At 44.1% G+C, this 24,052-nt stretch overlaps 1 protein-coding gene across 1 annotated transcript; it reads left to right on the top strand.

Annotated features, from left to right (window-relative positions):
- The first annotated feature begins 5,352 nt into the window (after nucleotides 1–5,352).
- rhoac (ras homolog gene family, member Ac) lies at nucleotides 5,353–22,344 on the top strand. Its single transcript, XM_060938613.1, has 5 exons — nucleotides 5,353–5,446; nucleotides 10,357–10,512; nucleotides 15,980–16,100; nucleotides 19,312–19,442; nucleotides 21,290–22,344. Exons 2-5 carry the CDS (start codon nucleotides 10,357–10,359, stop codon nucleotides 21,461–21,463), a joined length of 582 nt encoding a protein of 193 aa, XP_060794596.1. The 5' UTR covers nucleotides 5,353–5,446; the 3' UTR covers nucleotides 21,464–22,344.
- Nucleotides 22,345–24,052: the final 1,708 nt, after the last annotated feature.

The following is a 24,052-nucleotide window of genomic DNA, read 5'->3' as shown; positions in this document are numbered from 1 at the left end:
GTGGAATAACCTCCCAACAGAATTAATATCCTGTACACATTATAAGTCTTTTTCACATTTGATAAAGAAATGGATATTATCAACTCAATTATGCACACATGGATAGAAAAGGATAGTTAGGGCATTTTATTGAATGGTATGTGTGTGTGGAGGGGGTATTGGGTGTGTGTGTGTGTGTGGGGTGGGGGTATTGGGGTGTGTGTGTGGGGTGGGGGTATTGGGGTGTGTGTGTGTGGTGGGGGTATTGGGGTGTGTGTGGTGGGGGTATTGGGGTGTGTGTGTGTGGTGGGGGTATTGGGGTGTGTGTGTGGTGGGGGTATTGGGGTGTGTGTGGTGGGGGTATTGGGGTGTGTGTGGTGGGGGTATTGGGGTGTGTGTGGTGGGGGTATTGGGGTGTGTGTGGTGGGGGTATTGGGGTGTGTGTGGTGGGGGTATTGGGGTGTGTGTGTGTGTGTGGTGGGGGTATTGAGGTGTGTGTGTGTGTGGTGGGGGTATTGGGGTGTGTGTGTGTGTGTGGTGGGGGTATTGGGGTGTGTGTGTGTGGTGGGGGTATTGGTGTGTGTGTGTGTGTGTGGTGGGGGTATTGGTGTGTGTGTGTGTGTGTGGTGGGGGTATTGGTGTGTGTGTGTGTGTGGTGGGGGTATTGGTGTGTGTGTGTGTGTGGTGGGGGTATTGGTGTGTGTGTGTGTGGTGGGGGTATTGGGGTGTGGGTGTGTGTGTGTGTGTAGGGGGTATTGGGTGTGTGTGGGGGGGTATTGGGGGGTAGGTGTGTGTGTGTGGGGGGGGGTATTGGTGTGTGTGTGTGTGTGTGTGGTGGGGGGGTATTGGGGGGTATGTTTGTGTGTGGTGGGGGGGTATGTGTGTGTAGGGGGTATTGGGTGTGTGTGGGGGGGTATTGGGGGGTAGGTGTGTGTGTGGGGGGGGGGGTATTGGTGTGTGTGTGTGTGTGGTGGGGGGGTATTGGGGGGTATGTTTGTGTGTGGTGGGGGGGTATGTGTGTGTAGGGGGTATTGGGTGTGTGTGGGGGGGTATTGGGGGGTAGGTGTGTGTGTGTGGGGGGGTATTGGGGGGTAGGTGTGTGTGTGGGGGGGGTATTGGTGTGTGTGTGTGTGTGTGGTGGGGGGGTATTGGGGGGTATGTTTGTGTGTGGTGGGGGGGTATGTGTGTGTAGGGGGTATTGGGTGTGTGTGGGGGGGTATTGGGGGGTAGGTGTGTGTGTGTGGGGGGGTTTGCAGATCTTGCACTTTTTAGTGTGTTTGTGTGTGTGTGGGGATTGTGAGGGATGGGAGATTCCTGTGTGTGGGGGGGATTTTTTAATTTTTATTTTATCTTATTATGCTTGTGTATGACCATTAGGTGTGGGAGGGTAAAACCTACTGAAATGTGAAGTTTTGGTGGTTTGGAGAGCATGTCTCTCTCTCTCTCTCTCTCTCTCAAGGTTGGAGTGGTAAAACTTGTCCTCTATGTAAGGAGGGGGTAGTGGGGTGGGGTGGGATGGGATGATGCATATTTACACTGGCTTGCACATTCCTTTGCACATTTCGCTTAACTTATGGTGTGTGAGTGCGTGCGTGTGTGATTGTGAAAAATGAGGTTATGTATGCCTTATGAGGCTATCCACTTCTGTTCTACTGGTCTAAATCACTACAAATTGCTCTAATGATAGATTTGGTGGCGTTTCCTGTACATTTTATTTATCTTTTTTATTACATCCACCTGCCAAGGGACTACAGGCAGAAACTAGCATGTGCTGCTATAGCCTGGTACAGACATCTGTCCTTACCACAACGATAATGTTTAAATTTGTACACTGTCCCTTTTAAAAATAAACTCTAAACTCTAAAGTTGACTTGAACTTGATAATGCTAATAATAATGAGTTACACACTCACTACCTTGTGGTGTTCCATTCTCGACTGTATATACCTGGGAATATTCCACACCTCCCCTTACCTGCATCTTTCTATCAAACAAAAAATCCAGAATCCAATTATATGCCCTGCCACCTATTCCCAAAGATTCTAACTTCATGAATAAACCCTCTTTCCAAACCACATCATCAGCTTTCTCTATATCAGAAAATACCGCGACTCCTGGCTCCTGTTAGTCTGGGCTTTTCTCATATCAGACTCTAATCATACCGAGTCCACCGTATTTCTGCTCTTACAGAATCCACTCTGATGTGGAGAAAAGAGACCATTGATTTCGAAAAAGTGATGTAATCTTACTGTGATTATTCGTTCCATGGTTTTGTATAATTGTGATGTTAATGCAGTTGGTCTGTAACCCGAGGGTCAGATGGATCTTTCCCTGGTTTTAGAACAGACACGACTGCTGCATGTTTCCACAATGATGGAAGTTGACCAGAATCCCAGATCTTGTTAAATAGTTTTAATACTTTTTCCAGTGTATTATCTGAAATATTTGCAACTAAAATGTTTGAGTTATCTTGTATTTGTGCAGCTGGAATGCCCAGATGAAGAGGTGGCATTTGATTGGTCCAGACGATCTACGGGATAAAACAGGATCTACAAAAAACAACTAAAAGTCCCTTCATTTTTTAGATAGATAGAGAGATAACTTTGTCATTCACTTGTACATTCAGAACGCACATTTGAATGAAATTTCGTTCCAGTGGTTTACGTCAATATAACTGCCGCATAACTATTGCACATAATCCAAACCAAAAATATCAAATTTACAATTAGATAATTTAAATAAACATCCAAGCAAAAAACTTAAATAAAATAATATTCTATAGAATATGCTAACTATGCTACATAATTTTAAACATATTGCACAATAAAGGATTTATAGCAGCATGCAGGATATTGCACTGAGTCCAGATAGTGATGTTCTAGTCCAGATATATACAGGAGGGGATTATTTAGGAGTTCAGGAGTCTGATGACTTGGGGGAAGAAGCTGTTACAGAACTTGCTTGTTCTGCTCTGGATACTGTGGAACCTCTTGCCAGAGGGCCGCAGGGAGAAGAGAGTCCATGATGTGGATGGGTGGGGTCTTTTATAATGTTAGAAGAAACCTTTATTTGTCACATGCACACTCAAGCACAGTGAAATTCATCCGGTGCATTTAACCCATCTGAAGCAGTGAACACACACACACACACACACACACACTCAGAGCAGTGGGCAGCCACACTACAGCGCCCGGGGAGCAGTCAGGGGTTCGGTACCTCGCTCAAGGGCACCTCAGCCCAAGGCCGCCCCACGTCAACCTAACCTGCATGTCTTTGGACTGTGGGGGAAACCGGAGCACCCGGAGGAAACCCACGCAGACACGGGGAGAACATGCAAACTCCACACAGAAAGGCCGCCATCGGCCGCTGGGCTCGAACCCGGACCTTCTTGCTGTGAGGCGACAGTGATGACCACTACACCACCGTGCCGCCCGTTCTGAGCCTTGGTCAGACAGCATTCGACTGCAGTGTCTTAGATGGAAGGCAGAGACATCCCGATGATCTTTTCCGCTGTCCTCACCACTTTTCGCATGGTTTTCCAGTCTGAGGCTGTGCAGTCCCCAAACCAGACAGAGATGCAGCTAGTCAGTACACTGTCTGTAGTGCTCCTATAGAAAGTGGTGAGGATGGGTGGGGGGGTTATGTTCTTTTCGTCCGGTGCAGGAAGTGCAGGCGCTTCTGTGCTCTCTTCGCAAGAGAGGCGATGTTGAGGGACCGAATCAGACTGTCCGTGATCTGCACCCCCAGGAACTTGGTGCTGCTGGCTCACTCCACTGTGCTGTCATCCTGAATGAGGCCCACCACTGTCATGCTGTCTGCATACATCACAATGTGATTTGTACTGAACCTGGCGCAGCAGTCGTGGGTCATCAGGGTGAACAGTAAGGGGCTCAGGACACAGCCCTGAGGGGAGCCGGTATTCAGGGAGATGGCACTGGAGATGCTGTTTCCAGTCTGTACAGATTGGGGTCTGTTTGTTAGAAAGTCCAGTAACCAGTTACACAGGGGTGTGCTGAGGCCCAGTTTTCCTACCAGATGCTGGGGGATGGTCGTGTTGAACGCTGAACTGAAGTCCAGAAACAGCATTCGCACATAAATGTTCTCCTCCTCCAGATGTGCCAGGCTCAGGTGGAGTACAGTGGAGATAGCGTCCTCTGTGGAGCGGTTGGGATGGTCTGCAAACTGGAACGGGTCAAATGTGCAGGGGAGCCTGGAGATGATATGGGCTTTAACCAATCTCCCAAAGCACTTCATCATTATGGGTGTGAGTGCAACCAGGCAGTAATCATTTAAACATGTAATTGTGGGTTTTTTGGCACTGGGATTGTACGGTATTAGCCGCCTTAAAGCATGATGGAACTCCAGCCTGGCTCAGCGAGGCGTTAAATATGTCTGTGAGGACCGAAGCCAGCTGATCTGCACATTCTTTGAGCGCCCGTCCTGGAATATTATCGGGACCTGCTGCCTTCCAGACGCTGACTCCTCTCAGGATCCTGCGTACATCAGCTGGGTCAAGACTGAGCGCCTGCTCATCTAAATTAGGGACAGTTTTTCTTGCAGGAATGTTATATTGTGCCTCAAAATGTGCAAAATGTTTGTTGAGTTCATTTAGAAAGTTTATGTTCTCCTCGCAGAGTGGTGGATCAGCTTTATAGTCGGTGATCATCTGCATGCTCTGCCACAAAATAAATAAATAAAAAAATACTGTATATTGTACAAAAATACCTCAGGATTTTAAAACACTGACCAGGTATAACTTAAAAATAAGTGTCATAAAAATTCTCCTCATGACAAGTTCCAGCCTCACGTCCAGGCAAGTTACACGACGAGAACGGTCTCCATAAAGAGAATTCACTCAGTCAGCAGTTTCATACCCAGTTCTGTCAGCACTTTACTGTAGGTTTCTGACTTGTAAAGTCATCAAAAGGAAAATAAAACAAAGCAGAAATGAGATAAAAATGTTGCAGATACAAATTTAACTACTTTGTGTTGCTCTGTGAAAGAATTCAGCTCTTTATCCCTGTCTCCTGTTTTCCCCAGGATCCACTTTGACCCTAAATTAATGAATGAATAAATCAAATAATAATAATGGTTTATTTTTTCCTTTTAAAACTCTGAGTGAAGGCATGTGTTTATAACCGGACATAAAAAGCTCGGAGGAGCTCCAGGAGCCGGGTTCCCAAGTGGGGATTTCATTTACAAAACAAAACAGGATTTTGAAATGTAAAGTGGGATAAACGGTCTTCAATCCAAATTTTATATTAATGTTAATTTTGATTTTTTTTAAATATTAAATCAATTTTAAAAACAGGTCTTTTATTTTAATATCGAGAAATTTCATCGTTCGTGTCCACTTGTGCTTTTACTGCGTGGCACTTCCGGGAAAGGGCGTGGCGTCATCATATGTGGGCGGGACTTAAAGTCTAACAGGAAAGTGAGTCGCTATTTCCTCAGCGTTCAGCGAAACGGTAAAAAATACTCATAACAGTAAATACATTTTGTCCTCGTAATTTAAATTGTTTAAATGAATTTACTGTTTGTTCATGGCTGATGTTTTTATAACCTTTATTTATGTTGGCGCTTATTTGTGTTTGTTAGCATTGAGCGAGTGGTGAGTTACCGTTAGCCGCTACCGCTGTTAGCTGGTTAGCTTAGCACTGTTCAAAAACTTAACGGCTGTTAGAAAGAGTAAGATTAAATACTTAAAGAACAGGCAGTATTTCTGTATTTAAAGTTAATTTTATGTAAATGAAGCGTGTGCGCGGTTCGCTAAAGAGAAGTGATGAGCGCTCTCCAGGCCGCGGGGCGGGCCGACACTGCGCTTCCGGTTTAACATCCGGGCATTCTGTCGGTCACAGGCTTGGGTTGTTTTTCCGAATCTTCTGATTCGGATTCGCACTTTGCTTTACTTATTAACAGCACATTCAGTTGAATTAATAATAATAATAATAAGGTATAACTAACACTTTTTGGTGAGAGATTAATCTAATGGCTGATTTTTTTTAAATGGTGGGTTGATTTACATCCCTGGAAATTGTACAGAACAGGATTTACAACAGAAAAATAATTACAATTTTTAAAACTGACTTTCCTGGAAAGCTTGTTTGTGTTTTCGACGCCTTTCCTGTCCCTCATCTTTATAACCGCGCTGCCTTCCAGGCCGCATCACCTTCCACCCCTCAGTCCTGCAGCCGGAGACAGAGGGGGACAGGAAGTCTCGTTCCTTAGAAGCCACGCCCAGTTTAGTTTAATTTGGTCTCTTCCTGCAGTAAGCTCCTCCCCTCAGCTCCTGGGCGTGTCGGGGGGGGGGGGTGTTCTCTACTGAAGAGTCAGGAGCAGGAGTTTACTGTTCCCTCATTCAGCACTTTCATCACCTCCACCAAGGAAGTTACGTTTTCAGTAGCGTTGGTTTGTTTGTCTGTTAGCAACATTACGGAAAAAGTAATGAACGGATTGCTCTGAAATTTTTTCCAGAGGTGTGACTGGGCACAAGTAACAATCCATTACATTTTGGCGGTGATCCGGATCACCTTCTGGATCCCGGATTTTTTTAAAGGATTCTTGGCGGAGGTCTGCGCTCTGAGTGCTTTTCTAGTTTTATTTGAGGAGTTTGTGGCTGTCATCATGATATAGTAGTAGTAATAATAATAATAATAATAATAATGTGAAATCTGCAGTCTGGTAAATATGCACATGAAGCAGTTGCAGTGTTTGAAGCAGCGTATTATCCAGAAACTGGGAGAAGGCTGTTGGCAGGGGGTCCGAGGCCGTGCTCCCCCGGGAACACTTGAAATATTGAAGTAAATCTGGGGCCCTCTGGCACAATCTTGGCATGAAAAAGCAGTTGGGAGAAGCGTTTAAAATAAAGTGTTTTAGGTCATGAATTTCTGAAAAAAGGAGTCGGTCAACTCAAATCATTTCAAGACTAGAAAAGCACTCGGAGAGCGCAGACCTCCGCCAAGAATCCTTTAAAATAAAACAATCCGGGATCCAGAAGGTGATCTGGATCACCGCCAAAATGTAATGGATTGTTACTTGTGCCCAGTCACACCTCTGGAAAAAATTTCAGAGCAATCCATTCATTACTTTTTCTGTAATGTTGCTAACAGACAAACAAACAAATCAACACTACTGAAAACATAACTTCCTTGGCGAAGGTGAAAATTCTTTATTTTATGCTGTTTTATAGCACGTGGAGGCTTTGTGCCAAATTTTGCAATGCTCAGTGCTGATTAGCATGGTGTGGTAAATTGGTAACGGCCGCCCCAACCACACAAACTAACCTTTACATGTTCACACTGAGCGTGTGTAAGCATTAGAGAGTTTTTTTTTTTTTAAACCTTTATTTGTCACATGCACACTTCAAGCACAGTGAAATTCATCCTCTGCATTTAACCCATCTGAAGCAGTGAACACGCGCACACACACACTCAGAGCAGTGGGCAGCCACACCAGAGCGCCCGGGGAGCAGTCAGGGGTTCGGTACCTCGCTCAAGGGCACCTCAGCCCAAGGCCGCCCCACGCCAACCTAACTGCATGTCTTTGGACTGTGGGGGAAACCAGAGCACCCGGAGGAAACCCACGCAGACACGGGGAGAACATGCAAACTCCACACAGAAAGGCCCTCGCCAGCCGCTGGGTTTGAGCCCGGAACCTTCTTGCTGTGAGGCGACAGCGCTAACCATTACACCACAGTGCCGCCCGTTCTGAGCCTGAGCCTCACATGAGGCTGCGTGAAAAGTTCTGTGGCTTCCTTAACATGATGGGCAGCTGAACCTGGCTGGAGTATGAAACAAGGACTATGGTTGGTTGCCATGCCACGCTCTGGCCAGTGGGAGTGTGCTATCGGTTCTGAGCAGCAAATCACATCCCGCTTCAGAAATAAGGAAGAGCAAATGCTGTACTGGAGAAACACACATGGGATGGAGATTTATTGTGTTGTTTGGGGTCCCCACTCATCTACTGGTGGTTATTTTGATCTGCCAGTGCAACTAACGCTGCTCGTTTTATTTCATCATAATTTTCTCTAATCGAGGCTTTGCACTGTCACCTGACAATTTATCATTGGTGGGAAAAACTAGAAACATCCTTCTAAATGTAGAAGGGAAAATGGGGGGGACATTCAGCGGACTCGGTGTTGAACTGAGAGATCAAAAACCTAATGGTGTTCGCTTCATTTCCATAAAGATAAGAATTAAAAAACAAAAAATTTATTTCACCACTGCAGCGTGGTGCTCATTCTTATACAGTGAAGTGAACCTGAGCAGCTCTGTAGAGCGTCGCCTTCACCCAGACTTAACACGCCTTTACATTCGGGGATCCTGCGGCGCGTGTTGTGCTCGCGCTTGGGACCCAGTCATTATGGGAAACTCCTGATACTGATTTGAGTGCAATCAGCACACACATATAAGGACACAGAGGCTTTGTGAAGTTTTATCGGTATCACTGTCACGTTTGTTTGTAGCCATGTTTATGACTCTGATTTCTGTTTTGTAAATATCACACCTGCTAATAAACACTTCCTGCACTTAGACCCGTCGACCGCCGCATACCTGACACGATGCTGCACAAAGTCTGTGTGAAAACAGAGTACTGATTGCACTCAAATCGGCATCAAGTGTTTCCCCATAATGACGCGTCCGAATGGGAATTTTGAAGCCTGTCATTGCAGAAAATTACCCGTCAGTTTCTAGTATTGGCTGTCAAAAAGACACATCAATGGGGGCCATCCTTAAAAAAAAATCGTTTCCTGTCCACCGGGTGAGCAAAAAAAATTTCAGTCAGGAGGGAGGGATTTTTTTTTTTAAATGGATGGATAAGAAATCGCAATGCTGTGTTTGCTTTTTCTTTCAGTACTTTTTTATTACAAAAGCAGACACATTTAATAAAATGACAATTTAATCAACTGAAACTTGTACAAAAACTTTAAGTTAGCATTTTAAATGCTGACTGCAACATTTGCAAAACTTTTACAAAGGTACTTAAAATGTCCGACACACGGACTTTTTGTAGTTCTAAATCGAGCGTTAGGCCGAGTTCGGATGAAATTACACTATTAAAATGATCACTGAATGATTTGTTTTTCTGAATCTTTACTATTTTGTTGTTCGCTAGAATACCATTTTGCGATTTCACACTTAAGCAAATGTTTGAAAACTCCGGATCTCCTTCCTTCATGGTGGCTGCCATTTTTTTGTGCCACACGGCGCATGCGCAGAGCTGATTCAGTTCTATATTCTGCGCGGAATTCAGGGCTTTCCACAAGCGCTGGCTGCCGCCATACAGCCGACTACACAATTAAGTCCAGCCGGCTACTTTAATGACTATTATTTTTGTAGCCCACAGGCTCTAAATATTAATTTTCGATTTTAATAAAATTAAATGTTTATCTAACGGACTGACAATAATGTCAAACTGAACCGTTGATCAAGGTAGTAACTCATCCGCGCCCTGACGTGCGGTGTGCGCGTGCACTCGGCGGAGGCAGTAGTGTGTAATTGTGTCGCCCCACTGCAGACCGCTGTCGTCAATTCATAGCATGCTCAGCTGCGTGAATGTGTCATGCACCGAAAATAAGAGATTTACAAGCCAGGAACGCCTCATGATGCAATACGCAAGAAAAGAAAGAAGATTTACTGCCATTTTACTTTGTATTTGAGTAAAGTGAATAAATAAACGGTCTGTGGAAAATACATTTAATCCTGGGAACTGCGTGCACAGGAGTTTATTTTGTGTTTACTCCCCCCGGCTGGCTACTTATTTGTCATGGCTGGCTAGTATGAGCCTTAGTGGAAAGCCCTGGGAATGCGGAAATGTCAAGTTCGATTTTAGATTTACGAACCCGAAAAAAATGTCGAAAAACCGGCGTTAAAAAAAAAATTTCACCCCCACAAACGGCACTCACCCGGCCGGTGGACCGGAAACAGAACATTTTTTAATAATGGCCAGGTCTCTAGAGAACACCTAGCTGTATAGTCCAGTGTCGGCTCAAAATTGGCTCTTTGTTTGCATATCTATCTATCTATCTGGCAATGGTGTTTATTTATTCAGGCAGAATTTAATTCAGTTTATGAGAAACCACTGTAAGTTATTTAGCAAGGAGAGAGAATGAAAATCCGTCTTTCAGATTGTGGTGTGATCTTGTGGATGGGGAGTTTTTACACCTCATTTGGACAAATAAAACATTTTGCGTTTCCTTTGACAATCTCAGTCATGGTCGGATTATCGTTATCCAGAGAGTGTTTTTGTGCATCGTGTACAGTGTGGGGTTTTTAAGTGATGAAGAGAATTAGATAACCGGTACGAAGTTGAATGAAATGGCAGTGTCCAAAATAAAAGTGATTGTCTTTTTTGTTTTTTTTCCCTTCTTTGACGTCAGATGGCGGCGAGCCGTAAGAAGTTGGTGATCGTTGGAGACGGCGCTTGTGGAAAGACGTGCTTGCTGATCGTGTTCAGTAAAGACCAGTTCCCCGAGGTTTACGTCCCCACTGTGTTCGAGAATTATGTTGCTGACATCGAGGTGGACGGAAAGCAGGTACGAAAGATGAAGAATTGAACCAAACCAAATCTTTACTTTGGTTTATTGCAGTTCACTGTAAAAAGATAAATAAAATAAACTATGGCTGTCAATCAATTAAAAGATTTAATCCCATTATTGTCGGGGGCGTCGTGGCTCAGGTGGATAAGGCGCCATACCATAAATCCGGGGACCCGGGTTCGATTCCGGCCCGAGGTCATTTCCCGATCCCTCCCCGTCTCTCTGTCCCGCTCATTTCCTGTCTCTACACTGTCCTATCCAATACAGGTGCAAAAAGCCCAAAAAATATCTTTAAAAATAATAAATCCCATTATTGTCCGTAGTTAACTCTCAATTGATTGGATGTTTTTATCTGTTCTAAATGCACCTTAAAGGGACGCTTTTCAGGTTTTTGGGGCGTGGGAGTGGATAAATACACTTGCTTTATATAAATGAATGTGGGCAGGTCGGGACGGATGAGACTGGACACAGAAAACGTTATTTTAGTGGATATTTTATTCCCCCACTGGATTTAGAAACTAAAGCAGTGTTAACTTTATAATTTTGAGGGTTTAGTATAATTCAGTGTGAACAAAACCATACAGTGTTTTCCTCTCGTTCTGTCCTTAACTTCCAGCCTCAGACTATACAATAAACACGCTCAGTGGTGTGGACTCGGGGTAACAGGAGCGGCTGTGTTTAAATAAAGAAAATAAAAATACGAAACCCAAATAAATCCATTTGTGAAGTCACACAGCTCAGAGATGTTTCCCAGTAAAATGCAGAAACTCACTGGGAAATATACAGAACGTTCAGGAGCAAAAACTGCATTTAGAAACACACACACACACACACACACACACACACACACACACACACACACCTGGACCTACACACACACACACACACACACACACACCTGGACCTACACACACACACACACACACACACACCTGGACCTACACACACACACACACACACACCTGGACCTACACACACACACACACACACACACACACCTGGACCTACACACACACACACACACCTGGACCTACACACACACACACACACACACACACACACACACACACACCTGGACCTACACACACACACACACACACACCTGGACCTACACACACACACACACACACACACCTGGACCTACACACACACACACACACACACACACCTGGACCTACACACACACACACACACACACACACACCTGGACCTACACACACACACACACACACACCTGGACCTACACACACACACACACACACACCTGGACCTACACACACACACACACACACACCTGGACCTACACACACACACACACACACCTGGACCTACACACACACACACACACACCTGGACCTACACACACACACACACACACCTGGACCTACACACACACACACACACACCTGGACCTACACACACACACACACACACCTGGACCTACACACACACCTGGACCTACACACACACCTGGACCTACACACACACCTGGACCTACACACACACACACCTGGACCTACACACACACACACCTGGACCTACACACACACACACCTGGACCTACACACACACACACACACACACACACCTGGACCTACACACACACACACACACACACACCTGGACCTACACACACACACACACACACACACACCTGGACCTACACACACACACACACACACACACACCTGGACCTACACACACACACACACACACACCTGGACCTACACACACACACACACACACACCTGGACCTACACACACACACACACACACCTGGACCTACACACACACACACACACACACCTGGACCTACACACACACACACACACACCTGGACCTACACACACACACACACACACACACACCTGGACCTACACACACACCTGGACCTACACACACACCTGGACCTACACACACACACACCTGGACCTACACACACACACACCTGGACCTACACACACACACACCTGGACCTACACACACACACACCTGGACCTACACACACACACACCTGGACCTACACACACACACACACACACACACACACACACCTGGACCTACACACACACACACCTGGACCTACACACACACCTGGACCTACACACACACCTGGACCTACACACACACACACACACACACACACACACACACCTGGACCTACACACACACACACACACACCTGGACCTACACACACACACACACACACACACACACACCTGGACCTACACACACACACACCTGGACCTACACACACACACACACACACACACACACACACACACACACACCTGGACCTACACACACACACACACACACACACCTGGACCTACACACACACCTGGACCTACACACACACCTGGACCTACACACACACACACCTGGACCTACACACACACACACCTGGACCTACACACACACACACCTGGACCTACACACACACACACACACACACACCTGGACCTACACACACACACCTGGACCTACACACACACACACACACACACACACACACACACACCTGGACCTACACACACACACACACACACACACACCTGGACCTACACACACACACACACACACACACACACACCTGGACCTACACACACACACACACCTGGACCTACACACACACACACACACACACACACACCTGGACCTACACACCTGGACCTACACACACACACACACACACACACACACACACCTGGACCTACACACCTGGACCTACACACGCACACACACACACACACACACACCTGGACCTACACACCTGGACCTACACACACACACACACACACACACACACACACCTGGACCTACACACACACACACACCAGGACCTTCACACACACACACACACCAGGACCTTCACACACACACGCACACACACCTGGACCTTCACACATGGTCTTTTCTCCCCTGTGGAGCATCAGAAGCAGATAAAACACACGCGTTGTATGTAAACAGTCAGACTGTAACAGTAAGTTGATTCTGTACCTCAGTGCACTTTATCACATCTTACACCAACCAGCTACTCACTACATCACTCACTCGCACGACGTCACTTCCTGATTTCCCAAATTACGGGGGAGGGGCACAGAACATGCGCACGTTAATCATGCGTCAAAAAAATTAATTAATAGCATTAAAAAGAATTTGTGTTAACTTCAACAGCTCTCAGATAAATACAAACCCCCCGTGGTGGCGGGGATAATAATGGGGCTCGTGCCTGAATTTAAAATCGTCCCTTATTTTAAAAAGGGAAGAAATGTACTTTAAAAAACCAACACAAATATCGAAATCCAGGAAAAGAGCAGTATTAGCGATAAGGTGATGCTGTAAAGTGTTGTGTGGAGGAACGTCATAAACCTCTGTAAATCTGTTTTATAATGTGCTTTAAGTGCTTCAGTAAGGCAGGGTGCAGTGAATTTAAAGTTGTACTACTTTTGCATGAAGACGGCAGATCGTTCTGTAAGTTTACAGCTCTCAGGAAAAAAATAAAATAAAATCTAAAGTAACTTCATTCCTTGTGGTTGATGATAGAGAAGTTCTTTGAGTTCTGACTCTGAGGGTTCGAGTGAGAAATGTCAGGTTTAAATACTCGTCCCAGGTAACCTGCAGAACGTTTCTGTCTCTGGGGTGTTCAGGAGGAGCAAGCTCCACGTCCAGTACGGTGCATCAGCTGCCCCTAAAAATGAAAAGTTCCTCCGATCATGATGCATTTTTGTTTTTATGTTCCTTTTGGTAGGAAAACACACTGGGTGAAATATTTTGACAAAATTCAAAAGTTTAATGGCGGCACCAGGAGCTCAAAGTTATGGAAAAAGATGCTATTTTATGACAAAATTTCGATCACTTTTCATGAAACATTATGGCACCTTATAGAGTATACCAAATATCTTAGATATGCATTTTTAGTCCATATTCTAAATATATTCTCAAGCACAGTTTGAGTTTTAGCTGTTCATTGAATCATTGTTCAACTACTTTTAAACAATACAAATGTATTATGAATCACATTAATGCTTCTCAATCCCTTGCAAAGGTTCTTAACATGATCTCTGGCTCACAAGGAATCAATAAATGGAGTCCAACATTGTGATTCAAACCTTACGCCAAAACATAAAATAAAATAAGCGTTTTTTGGCAAAAAATGAACCTCATGGTGCCACCATTAGACTTTTGAATATGGTCAAAAAATTTTACAGGACGTCTTTATTGGTGAAAAGGAACACCCAAACAAAAACGCATCAGATTTTATGAAAGTGAGGGAAACTGATGCACCCTAGCGTCCGGAGTCTGTCATGATAAATATTTCCATACAGACGCTGTGGATTCCTGCTGAAGATTCTGTTTGACGAAAGCAGGGAAATAATTTAATGAAAAATCCTTCCTTTTGATTCTGTCATAGCGAGCCTGATTGATTTATTCATCGTTTAAATAACCTTTATTATACAGCACGAGCTACTTCCGGTAAAATCACGCGCTCTGATTGGTTCCTCGGTGGGCGGTATTTTCCCGTAAGGCCCACGGCCGATTACAGACTTTCTTTCCAAGGCGCCAGCTCTGAATGTTGAAAGAAAAGCAAACACAAAACAACAAGGAAAAAATAATTGGGAATCAAAACGGAATCAGAAACAGTCAACACAAAACACACACGAGTCACGGAGTTATTCAAGAAATGAGCAACGAAGAGTGTTCAGAAACCGCTAACGGAGGTTCAGTTCTGAAAGCACTTGGCGTTTATTCTGCATGTGTGACTCAACTATGTGACTGAAAGCAGCGTCACGCCTCGTTATAATGAGCGTCTGTTTTAATCTTAGAAATAAAAAAGCTGGATAATAAACTCCTTATTAACCTCGCTCACTCGCTCGCTCGGACTTTATGGGAAAATATCAGACTGAGGTGTTTTTGTACGGACCTCACTGTCGACACCTCGGTCTGATGTTTTACCATAACGTCTGTGCGAGCGAGGTTAATCAGGAGTTATTAACTGATCTTTTATTGAGTCCCTAATTATAAGGATTCAAAAATACACCAGTCCATTACATGATCCAGGAATTAACTGAGCTGTTTACAGAGTCGTTTATTTTCTTAATATATTAATCGAGTTATTAATTAAACAGTATATTCCTCTGTTTGTTTGTTGTCATAGTTTTGGTTCAGTAAACTGTAAAGAGTCGACAAATTAAAGGAAGAAAATAGTGTGACGGTGATGGCATCTGATTTATGTCTAATTTTCATCATCAAACCATTCAGTGAGCCCTGCGGATGAGGGCAGAGTCATGGGAGAAGAGGCCACGCCCTTTAGGATTGCTTCTTCATGGGAGAATAGATGAGATGATGATGAGCCGTGAGGAAGCCGCTGGGTTTTCCTTTAGTTTGTCACCTGTCTGAGGAAGAAGGCGGTAAAGACGGCCGCCACTGATGTTTATATTGTGTGTGTGTGGTTATGGGCAGGTGGAGCTCGCTCTGTGGGATACCGCCGGTCAGGAGGATTACGACCGCCTGAGGCCGCTCTCGTACCCGGACACAGATGTCATCCTCATGTGCTTCTCTATAGACAGTCCTGATAGTTTAGGTAAGTCACGTCTGAGATTAGAACGAGAAAGAAAGTGAACATGCTCACGCACAGCCGTTTTTCCCACAAACAAGAGGACGGTAAGGAAGAGAGTAAAGAATAAAGTGTGGAAGTCGTCTGAGAACTCACCGACGTCTCTCGTTAACCACAGTGCTGCTGTAGGTTTAACAATTATTGAGGTATTTCACCTGACGTCACAGGGTCACGTGACGCCCCGGTGTCCGCCATTTTGAACGTCAAGCTAGCTAATGTCAACATCGTAGCTGGTATGTTACTGTAGCAATGTTTACGTTCAGTCATTTGGATGACTGTTAAAACCTTTCAGTCTCAAGTTTTTCCTTTACTGGATTTACTAGTTTACTGAGCTAGCGCGCTCGGGCAGGCCGGCGGCCGGCTAGCGCACGCACTAGCTCCCAGCTTGCCCGAGCGCGCTAGCTCGGTAAACTAGTAAATACAGTAAAGGAAAAACTTGAGACTGAAAGGTTTTAACAGTCATCCAAATGACTGAACGTAAACATTGCTACAGTAACATACCAGCTATGTTGTTGACATTAGCTAGTGCTAACAGCTAGCTGCTAGTGCACTGCTACAACTACACCGACCCTAATAATACAGTTCTTGGTCATTGCCTGGTAACAGCAAATTTATAACGGGCCATGTCTCAACAGACTAGGAAGTTATTTCAATGACATTTAATAACATTTTGTTTATCCTGAGGACCGAAAGTAAATGAAAATGTGAACAAACCTTAGCTGTAATAAGATGGCGACCACTGGCTCCAGGGACGACCCGCTGATGTAGGCATGTTACCCAGCCTGACACAAAATATTTGTAGGCATCCAAACTCTTATACGCTTTCAGATCAATACCTGTGTATGGCGATGGTTTTTAACGACATAGGTATACAGATCATGTGGGCCGAAGTCAGGTAAAGACGAGGGCTTCGTGTATTTCCGTACGTCAGTGAACAATCCTGGTGGAAGCAGGTAAACGTCGTTCTCTAAGCCTGCTAACCTCAATTTTTGCAAATACCTCTCCCTCTGCTCGCCCTGTAAATGCCCTACGTCGCTGGATAGTGAAGGTGTTTTCTGCATCTCGCTCCTTTTTCTTTTATGTTTTTCGTTTGTCGCCTTCCTCACATTCAAACTGATTCGAGCCGTGACGTCCAAAATGGCAGCATCACATGACTTGGTCACGTGAGTGAAAAACCTCAATTCCACAAACTCGAGTCGTACATGAGCTGATCGGAGACGAGGCGCGTAGCACCGAGATTGAGTGGAATAACTGTTTTATTCTCTCCACATTCACTGGATTTTGAGAAACGGAGCATTTTTATTTTTTGCAAATCCAATAAATAAAAACTTTATACAAAACATCCAACAAAATCATTTCCGCTTCGATGGATTTCTTAAAACCCTGTCGATGGCGGCATGAATTGACTTTAGTGTTGTATTTTGTAGAAAGTGCCGTCTCTCTGTCGTGGCGAGGAATAGAACAGCTTTCGACATTTGTTTAATTCTTCCTCGGACATTTCAGTTCTGTAATTTTTAAACATCTTTGAGCTTTTGAACCAGTCTAAAGAAATTCAACAAATGTTAATGCTTAAAGATGAAGAATGTAAACGAACCGGTGAAGTGACAGGAGCAATTTGTGAAAAATGCTATGATAATTCTTAAAAAAAAAAGTTCTTACCATCAAATACTTTTATTCTGTTTTGTTCCTTTTGGGGGAGGGGTTTGTTTTCGAGTAGAGTTTTTATTTGGTCCTCGGTTGGTTCAGTAAGGCTGGGCAGACACTGCGATTTTTGGCCCGATTTTGACACGATTTTCACTCGTGCGACTATTTTGGGGATCGGGCCGATTTTTGGCTCGATCGTGCGTCTCGGATCGTGTAGTACACATGGGGTAACGACAAGCGATTAACACCTCACGACCTCCTCCCGATCGATCGGATGAAAATCAAACCTGTTTGAAATCCTGGTCGCCCCTCGTGAGGCTATCGCACTGCTGAAGCAGCGTCACGAGCCGATTTACCTCAGCCGGTCACACTGCACATGCGCGAACACAGATACGGAAGAGAAAACAAACACTGAGCAGCACATCCGGTCTCCTCTTCTTCTTCACGTAGATGGGATTTATGGCTCTTTGATGGGATCCGCATCTTTGTGATCCGTTCTTTGAAAAGAGCCGTTCAAAAGACTGGCTCATTTGGCTCTTTTTAAATATTTATTCAGTTTTAAGAAGACAGCGTCTAAAGAAGCCAGATCCCTCTGCTTAGACAGTGACATCAATATTTCTGGACATACCTTTTATATAAAGCAACCTAGACTTACATTATTGTAACCCCTAAACGCTCATAAATAACCATTAAAAAACAATGAGGGCTTCAATGAATGTCCATGCAGAACGGCTTTTCTGTAAAAAAAAAAAAAGAACCCACTCAAGAACATAGTTATCAAGAACACAAGAATATTTTATAGAAAAACACTTGTTTTACAAAAATATTTAAGTCTGAGATACAAAACAGATAAATAAATAAAATACACAAAAATGGAACAAACAAAATGACGATAGAATAAATTAAATGAACGTCCGTGCAAAGTAGTTTTCCCACAATATTATCATTAATATCACACAACAACATTATAAAGTATCTGAAACACAGTACAGAAAAAGAAGGACAGAAAGAGCGGCTCCCCCAGCTCGAGACTCGGTTCTCATCGTTCATGCCTAGGAGCCGTTCAAAAGAATCGGTTCGTTCGCGAACGTCACAACACTATAATCACGTTGCAGTTCCGGATACAAGAATCTGGAAGTATGGAAGCACAGTGTGAGCAGTCAGATCGCATCCGAGCATCGGATCGTGTAGTGTGAGAACAGGAATCGTAAGCTGCGCGCTGTTTACCCCTGCGATTCACTCGGACAGTGTGAGCAGCAGCTGAATACCGCGATTGAAAAAATGGCACAGTGTCTGCCCAGCCTAACACGCTCCACCATTCTGTTTTTCTCAACTCACGGTTTTTGAGCTGATACCCTAGTAGTAGAGTAGCCAATCAGAGCACACGATTGCTCATATCCAGTGAGTGTAGATAGAATAAATATGATTTATGACTCCCGTTGGAGAGTTTAATTCCTCTGAGTGAATGACTAGACAATGGTATCGCATTAATATCAATACCAACATTAATGTTCTTCACTTTGTCGTCTTTCAGAGAATATTCCGGAGAAGTGGACGCCAGAAGTGAAGCATTTCTGCCCGAACGTTCCCATCATCCTCGTCGGGAACAAGAAGGACCTGCGTAATGACGAGCACACTCGACGTGAGCTGTCCAAAATGAAACAGGTTCAGGGTTTTTTCTTGTTTCTGTGTGTTTATTGTCCGGTGCGGTGGGTCGGACCCCGGCGGGATCGGGTTTGGTTACAGGATCTTAATGTACTGATCACATGCACTGATTTCTCTTCAAGCAGAAGGTTTTCATTTTACTCCTGATGCTGACGGGGTAGTTGGGGGCGTCCTTAACACATCGTTTTAAATATTTAAACATCCCTGAGAATGAATGTTAATGAGCCAGAATCTACAATTTAGATTAAAACTTCACTTTTCTGCTTTCTCAGCTAAACCAGCGGTCAGATCAAACACGAATAATAATGTAAAAAATCATCCGGCTGGAAGAAAAACAGCTCACTACAGAGGAGAGGAGAGATCTGCTTTTGGTACTCGGCTCGTTTTGGTTTGTGCTGAGTTTATCTCTCTGAACCTTTTCTGTGTTCAGCTCACACCGGGATGTGGGAAATCGGAACTCGGAAATTATGCCACTCTGTAGTTTTCAGACTTGGTGCAACTTTTGTTAGGAATGAGCTGGTGATGTAACAGTGATGAGTGAGGCACGCTACACTGTATAAGCAAAAGTATGTGGACACCTGACCATCACAGATGTGTCATTCCAGATTGAACTGGAATTCCAAGTTGAGGGAGCATTTTCTTTGCTTCGTTCCCAGTTGGAGGTTGGAAATTCCGAGTTAGTCTTTAGTCAAAACATCATTTGATCAAGAACAAGAATCCTTTATTTATCCCACTGAGACTTGAGCACAGACTGAAGCACAGTGAATTTCCTCGTCTGCATTTAACCCATCTGAAGCAGTGAACACACACACACACACACACACACACACACACACACACACACACACACACAGTGATCTGTGAAGCCCTTTGTCTTGTGAAACAGTAGAAAATGAGAAGGCAGGCCTGAGGGCCTCTCAGACTCGTTTGGTTGATAAAAATGGAGGAGCTGCTGATTAACTTTCGCTTACACCAGATTTTTGGCTTTGCTGCTTTCTTAAGGTGATGATACATGGGGCAACTTTTTGGGCAACAACCAATCAGATCAGGGCAAATCTGTTGCCATGGAGACGGACCTGGAAATGTTTACAGCTGTCACTTTTGTCTTGGCTTCAGCCTTTATTTCACTCGTCAGTATCACTTCTGGAACAAAACTGAATAGATAGCTAGCGATAACTCTCAGCTAACCATGTCAGCAAAACCCACTGCTAGTTAGTGAAATCCCATTCAGTCTCTATGGAGCGGTGGTTAGCTAACGGCAGTTTACGCTTAGCTGAAGAAAATCGATGTCTTAATTCCAACCTGAGCATAAAAATGGATGTCTGTTGGTTTTCTAAGTGTTTGATGAGGTAAATTCACCACTTTGGGTTTACACACAACAACTTACCGCCATAAAAAGATATAAGTCGTCTCTCTTTTTCTTCGCTCCACTGCTGTTGAGTGAGACGCCGCCATCTTTGTTGAAAATTTCAGAAGCTCTCAGGTGGTCATGTGATTCACTGCTAGCACTCACTGTTACCCCAATCTCAATGGGAAAGTGTCGAAGCGCAGTCACCCAGCAACACTGCCCAAAAAGTCGCCCCGTGTATCATCACCTTAACAGCTGCTTGGCACAAATCTAAACAAAAAGTCTCTGAAATTGCTTACAATTTGCATAAAGTTGTCCAAGTCAGCGCCACCTACTTTACTAAAGCACAGGTAGCTCCACCTCCTGTTGCTGTGAATCCTAAAAACGAACGACTTCTATCTGTTTCATTGCGTACTTATTTGTGAGCTCACCAGAATATTAATGTTGGTATTGATATTAATAATCATTTTGCCATTAATTCATTTCTTCTCTCTTACAGGAGCCTGTAAAACCAGAAGAAGGTCGTGACATGGCAAACCGGATCAACGCTTTCGGGTATTTAGAATGCTCGGCGAAGACGAAAGATGGTGTCAGGGAAGTGTTCGAGATGGCCACCAGGGCGGCGCTGCAGGCCAAAAAGCGCGGCAAGAAGAACGGCTGCCTGCTATTATAGACATCGAACCAAACTACCGGCTGGTCGGAGGATCTTTAACTCTGCCATTGTGAAACAGGGAGGGAGGGAGGGAGGGTGGGGTTTAATTCCCATGATACTGAACCGGCCAATCAGAGACAGGGATTTAGAGACACCGTGATCCATGGTAAGGACGTGTGAAACAGCGCAGAGATTCGGGTAACAGCGTTATCTCGTCATTCTTGAAGCCCAGATTAGGGCCTCGTTCCAATAACGGTTTTAATACACCCTTGTCCACTTTCCCTTGGTTGGTCATGTTCAGGACGCTGCTGCATCATCAACACGGCAGACGAACCAAGCAATGAAATATCCCTGATAGCGTTTGTCTTTATGGGAGCGGTTTCTGACTCTCTGATCGGTGTTTTACTCTGCTCGCCGATGACGGAGCGCGATAGTTAGCGTACGAGCGAGTAAGACTCTATTTAAGGGGAAGTGAACGGGGTGTGCGGAACACAGCGCAGGGTTATTTTAAGACTTCCTCTGAGCGTTCGAGGTTAGGTTTTTAAAGGAATCCGTTGTTGAGACTTTTCGTTTTAGGTTTGTTTGTTTTTTCCTCCACTGGTTTTCATCCTCATCTCGCCCTGTCCTCAGTGACTGTGTTGAGCTGACTGTACGTATGTTTGTATATGTGTGTATATGAATGCATGCGCATCTTTATTTGTAAATGAGTGTATTTAGACTGCTTTTGTCCTCTTTTTCTGTTTTATTTCGGCTTTTTTTTTTCCCCATACCAGGTGTCTGACAGGATTCTGGGCTGTACATGAGTGGCCTAATACACTTGGCATTTGGTTTCATGTTATTTAAAAACATCCAGTTTTTTAAATGTTGCATTTAGAAAATAAAATTTAATGGAAAAATCCAAACTCTTCTGTCTTGTTGGCTTTGATTCTTTTTTTATATAAATGGATGAACAAGAGAGTTAAAGTAAGCAGGAAGTAAGAAGTCATTAAAGTGTGTGGTGATCAGAAATATTGTTCCTTTTTCCTGCAAATAAAGAAACTCGTAAAAGGTGTAAATTATACAACTCTGCCCATTTAACAGTTATTCCACGAAACCGAGTTGTACATGAGCTGATCAGCGACGAGGCGCGTAGCACCAAGACTGAGTGGAATGGCTGTTTTATTCTCTCCACATTCACTGGATTTTGAGGAACAGCATTTTTATTTTTTGCAAATTCGATAAATAAAAACTTCCTACAAAACGTCCGACAAAATCATTTCCGCTTAGAATGTAAACAAACCCGCGAAATGACAGGAACAATTTGTAAAAATGCTAGAATGATAATTAATGAAAAAAAGATTCGTTCTTACCATCAAATACTATTTTTTCCCTTTTTTTGGGGGGGGTTCAAGTAGAGTTTTTATTTCGTCCTTGGTTGGTTCAGTAATGTGCTACCATTCTGTTTTTCTCTACTCACGGTATATGAGCTGATATCCTAGTAGTAGAGTAGCCAATCAGAGCGCACGATTGCTCAGATCCAGTGAATGTAGAGAGAATAAACTGGGTTATCACTCTCTTCTATTTATTTACTACAAAAAATAGGTCAAGCTCTAATATTTTATTGCTACGCCTTTAGTTTTCATTACAGCACGCATTCGCCGTGGCATTGTTTCGATAAACTTATGCAACGTCACAACATTTATTTCAGTCCAGAGTTGTATTAATTTTTCCCCGAGATCTTGTGTTGATGATGGGAGTCGAACCACTGCATAAAGTCTCCAGCATCCCAAAGACTCTCCATGGGGTTAAGGTCGGGACTCTGTGGTGTGTAAGATGATTCCTCATGCTCCCTGAACCACTCTCAGTTCAGTTCAGTTTAAATTTATTGTCCCAAAGGGAAACTTGTCTTACAGTCAGGTACAGATGCACATAAATAGCACACAGATACACAAAAAGGAAAACTGACACTAATATAGACAAACTAATATAAAGAAACTGTCTTACTCTGTCACAATCTGAGCCTTAATTTTATTCCCGTGCCATCAGAGAAGAAAAACTCCATTGATGTGATGATGACGTGGTCATTCAGTACATTCAGGTCGTCAGCTGACTTCATTTTAATGTTGCTGAGTCTCGACCTGACCAACTGAACCAACCCCAGATCATCACACTGCCTCCAGAGGCTTGTACAGTGGACACTGTGCACAATGGGGCGGAGCTTCATGAGCTTCCCTTCTTACCCTGACACGCCCATCACTCAGGAACAGGGTCAGTCTGGACTCATCAGACCACATGACCTTTCTCCATCGCTCCAGAGTCCAGTCTTTATGCTCCCGAGCAAACTGAAGCCTTTTCTCCTGATTAGTCTCACTAACGAGTGGGTTTCTTACAGACACACAGTGGTTTAGTCCCAATCCTGTGAGTTCTCATCCCACTGCGAGTGGAAATTATCTTAATTTCACTATTAAACACAGCCGTGAGTTCTACTGTCAATTTTTTTTAACAATTCAACTTCCCCAAGTATTTAAGTGATCTCTGATCATGCTCAGTCAGGAGGTTTTTCCAACCACATTTTTTCCACAAAGTTGACGGTTCATCACTCTCCTTCCAGGGTTTAATATTGTGTTGGAC

The sequence above is a fragment of the Neoarius graeffei genome, chromosome 13 (assembly GCF_027579695.1).
Source record: "Neoarius graeffei isolate fNeoGra1 chromosome 13, fNeoGra1.pri, whole genome shotgun sequence".
Taxonomy (NCBI): Eukaryota; Metazoa; Chordata; class Actinopteri; order Siluriformes; family Ariidae; genus Neoarius; species Neoarius graeffei.
Note: the sequence above shows the minus strand (reverse complement) of the source record. Positions and strands in the feature narration are given on the sequence as shown.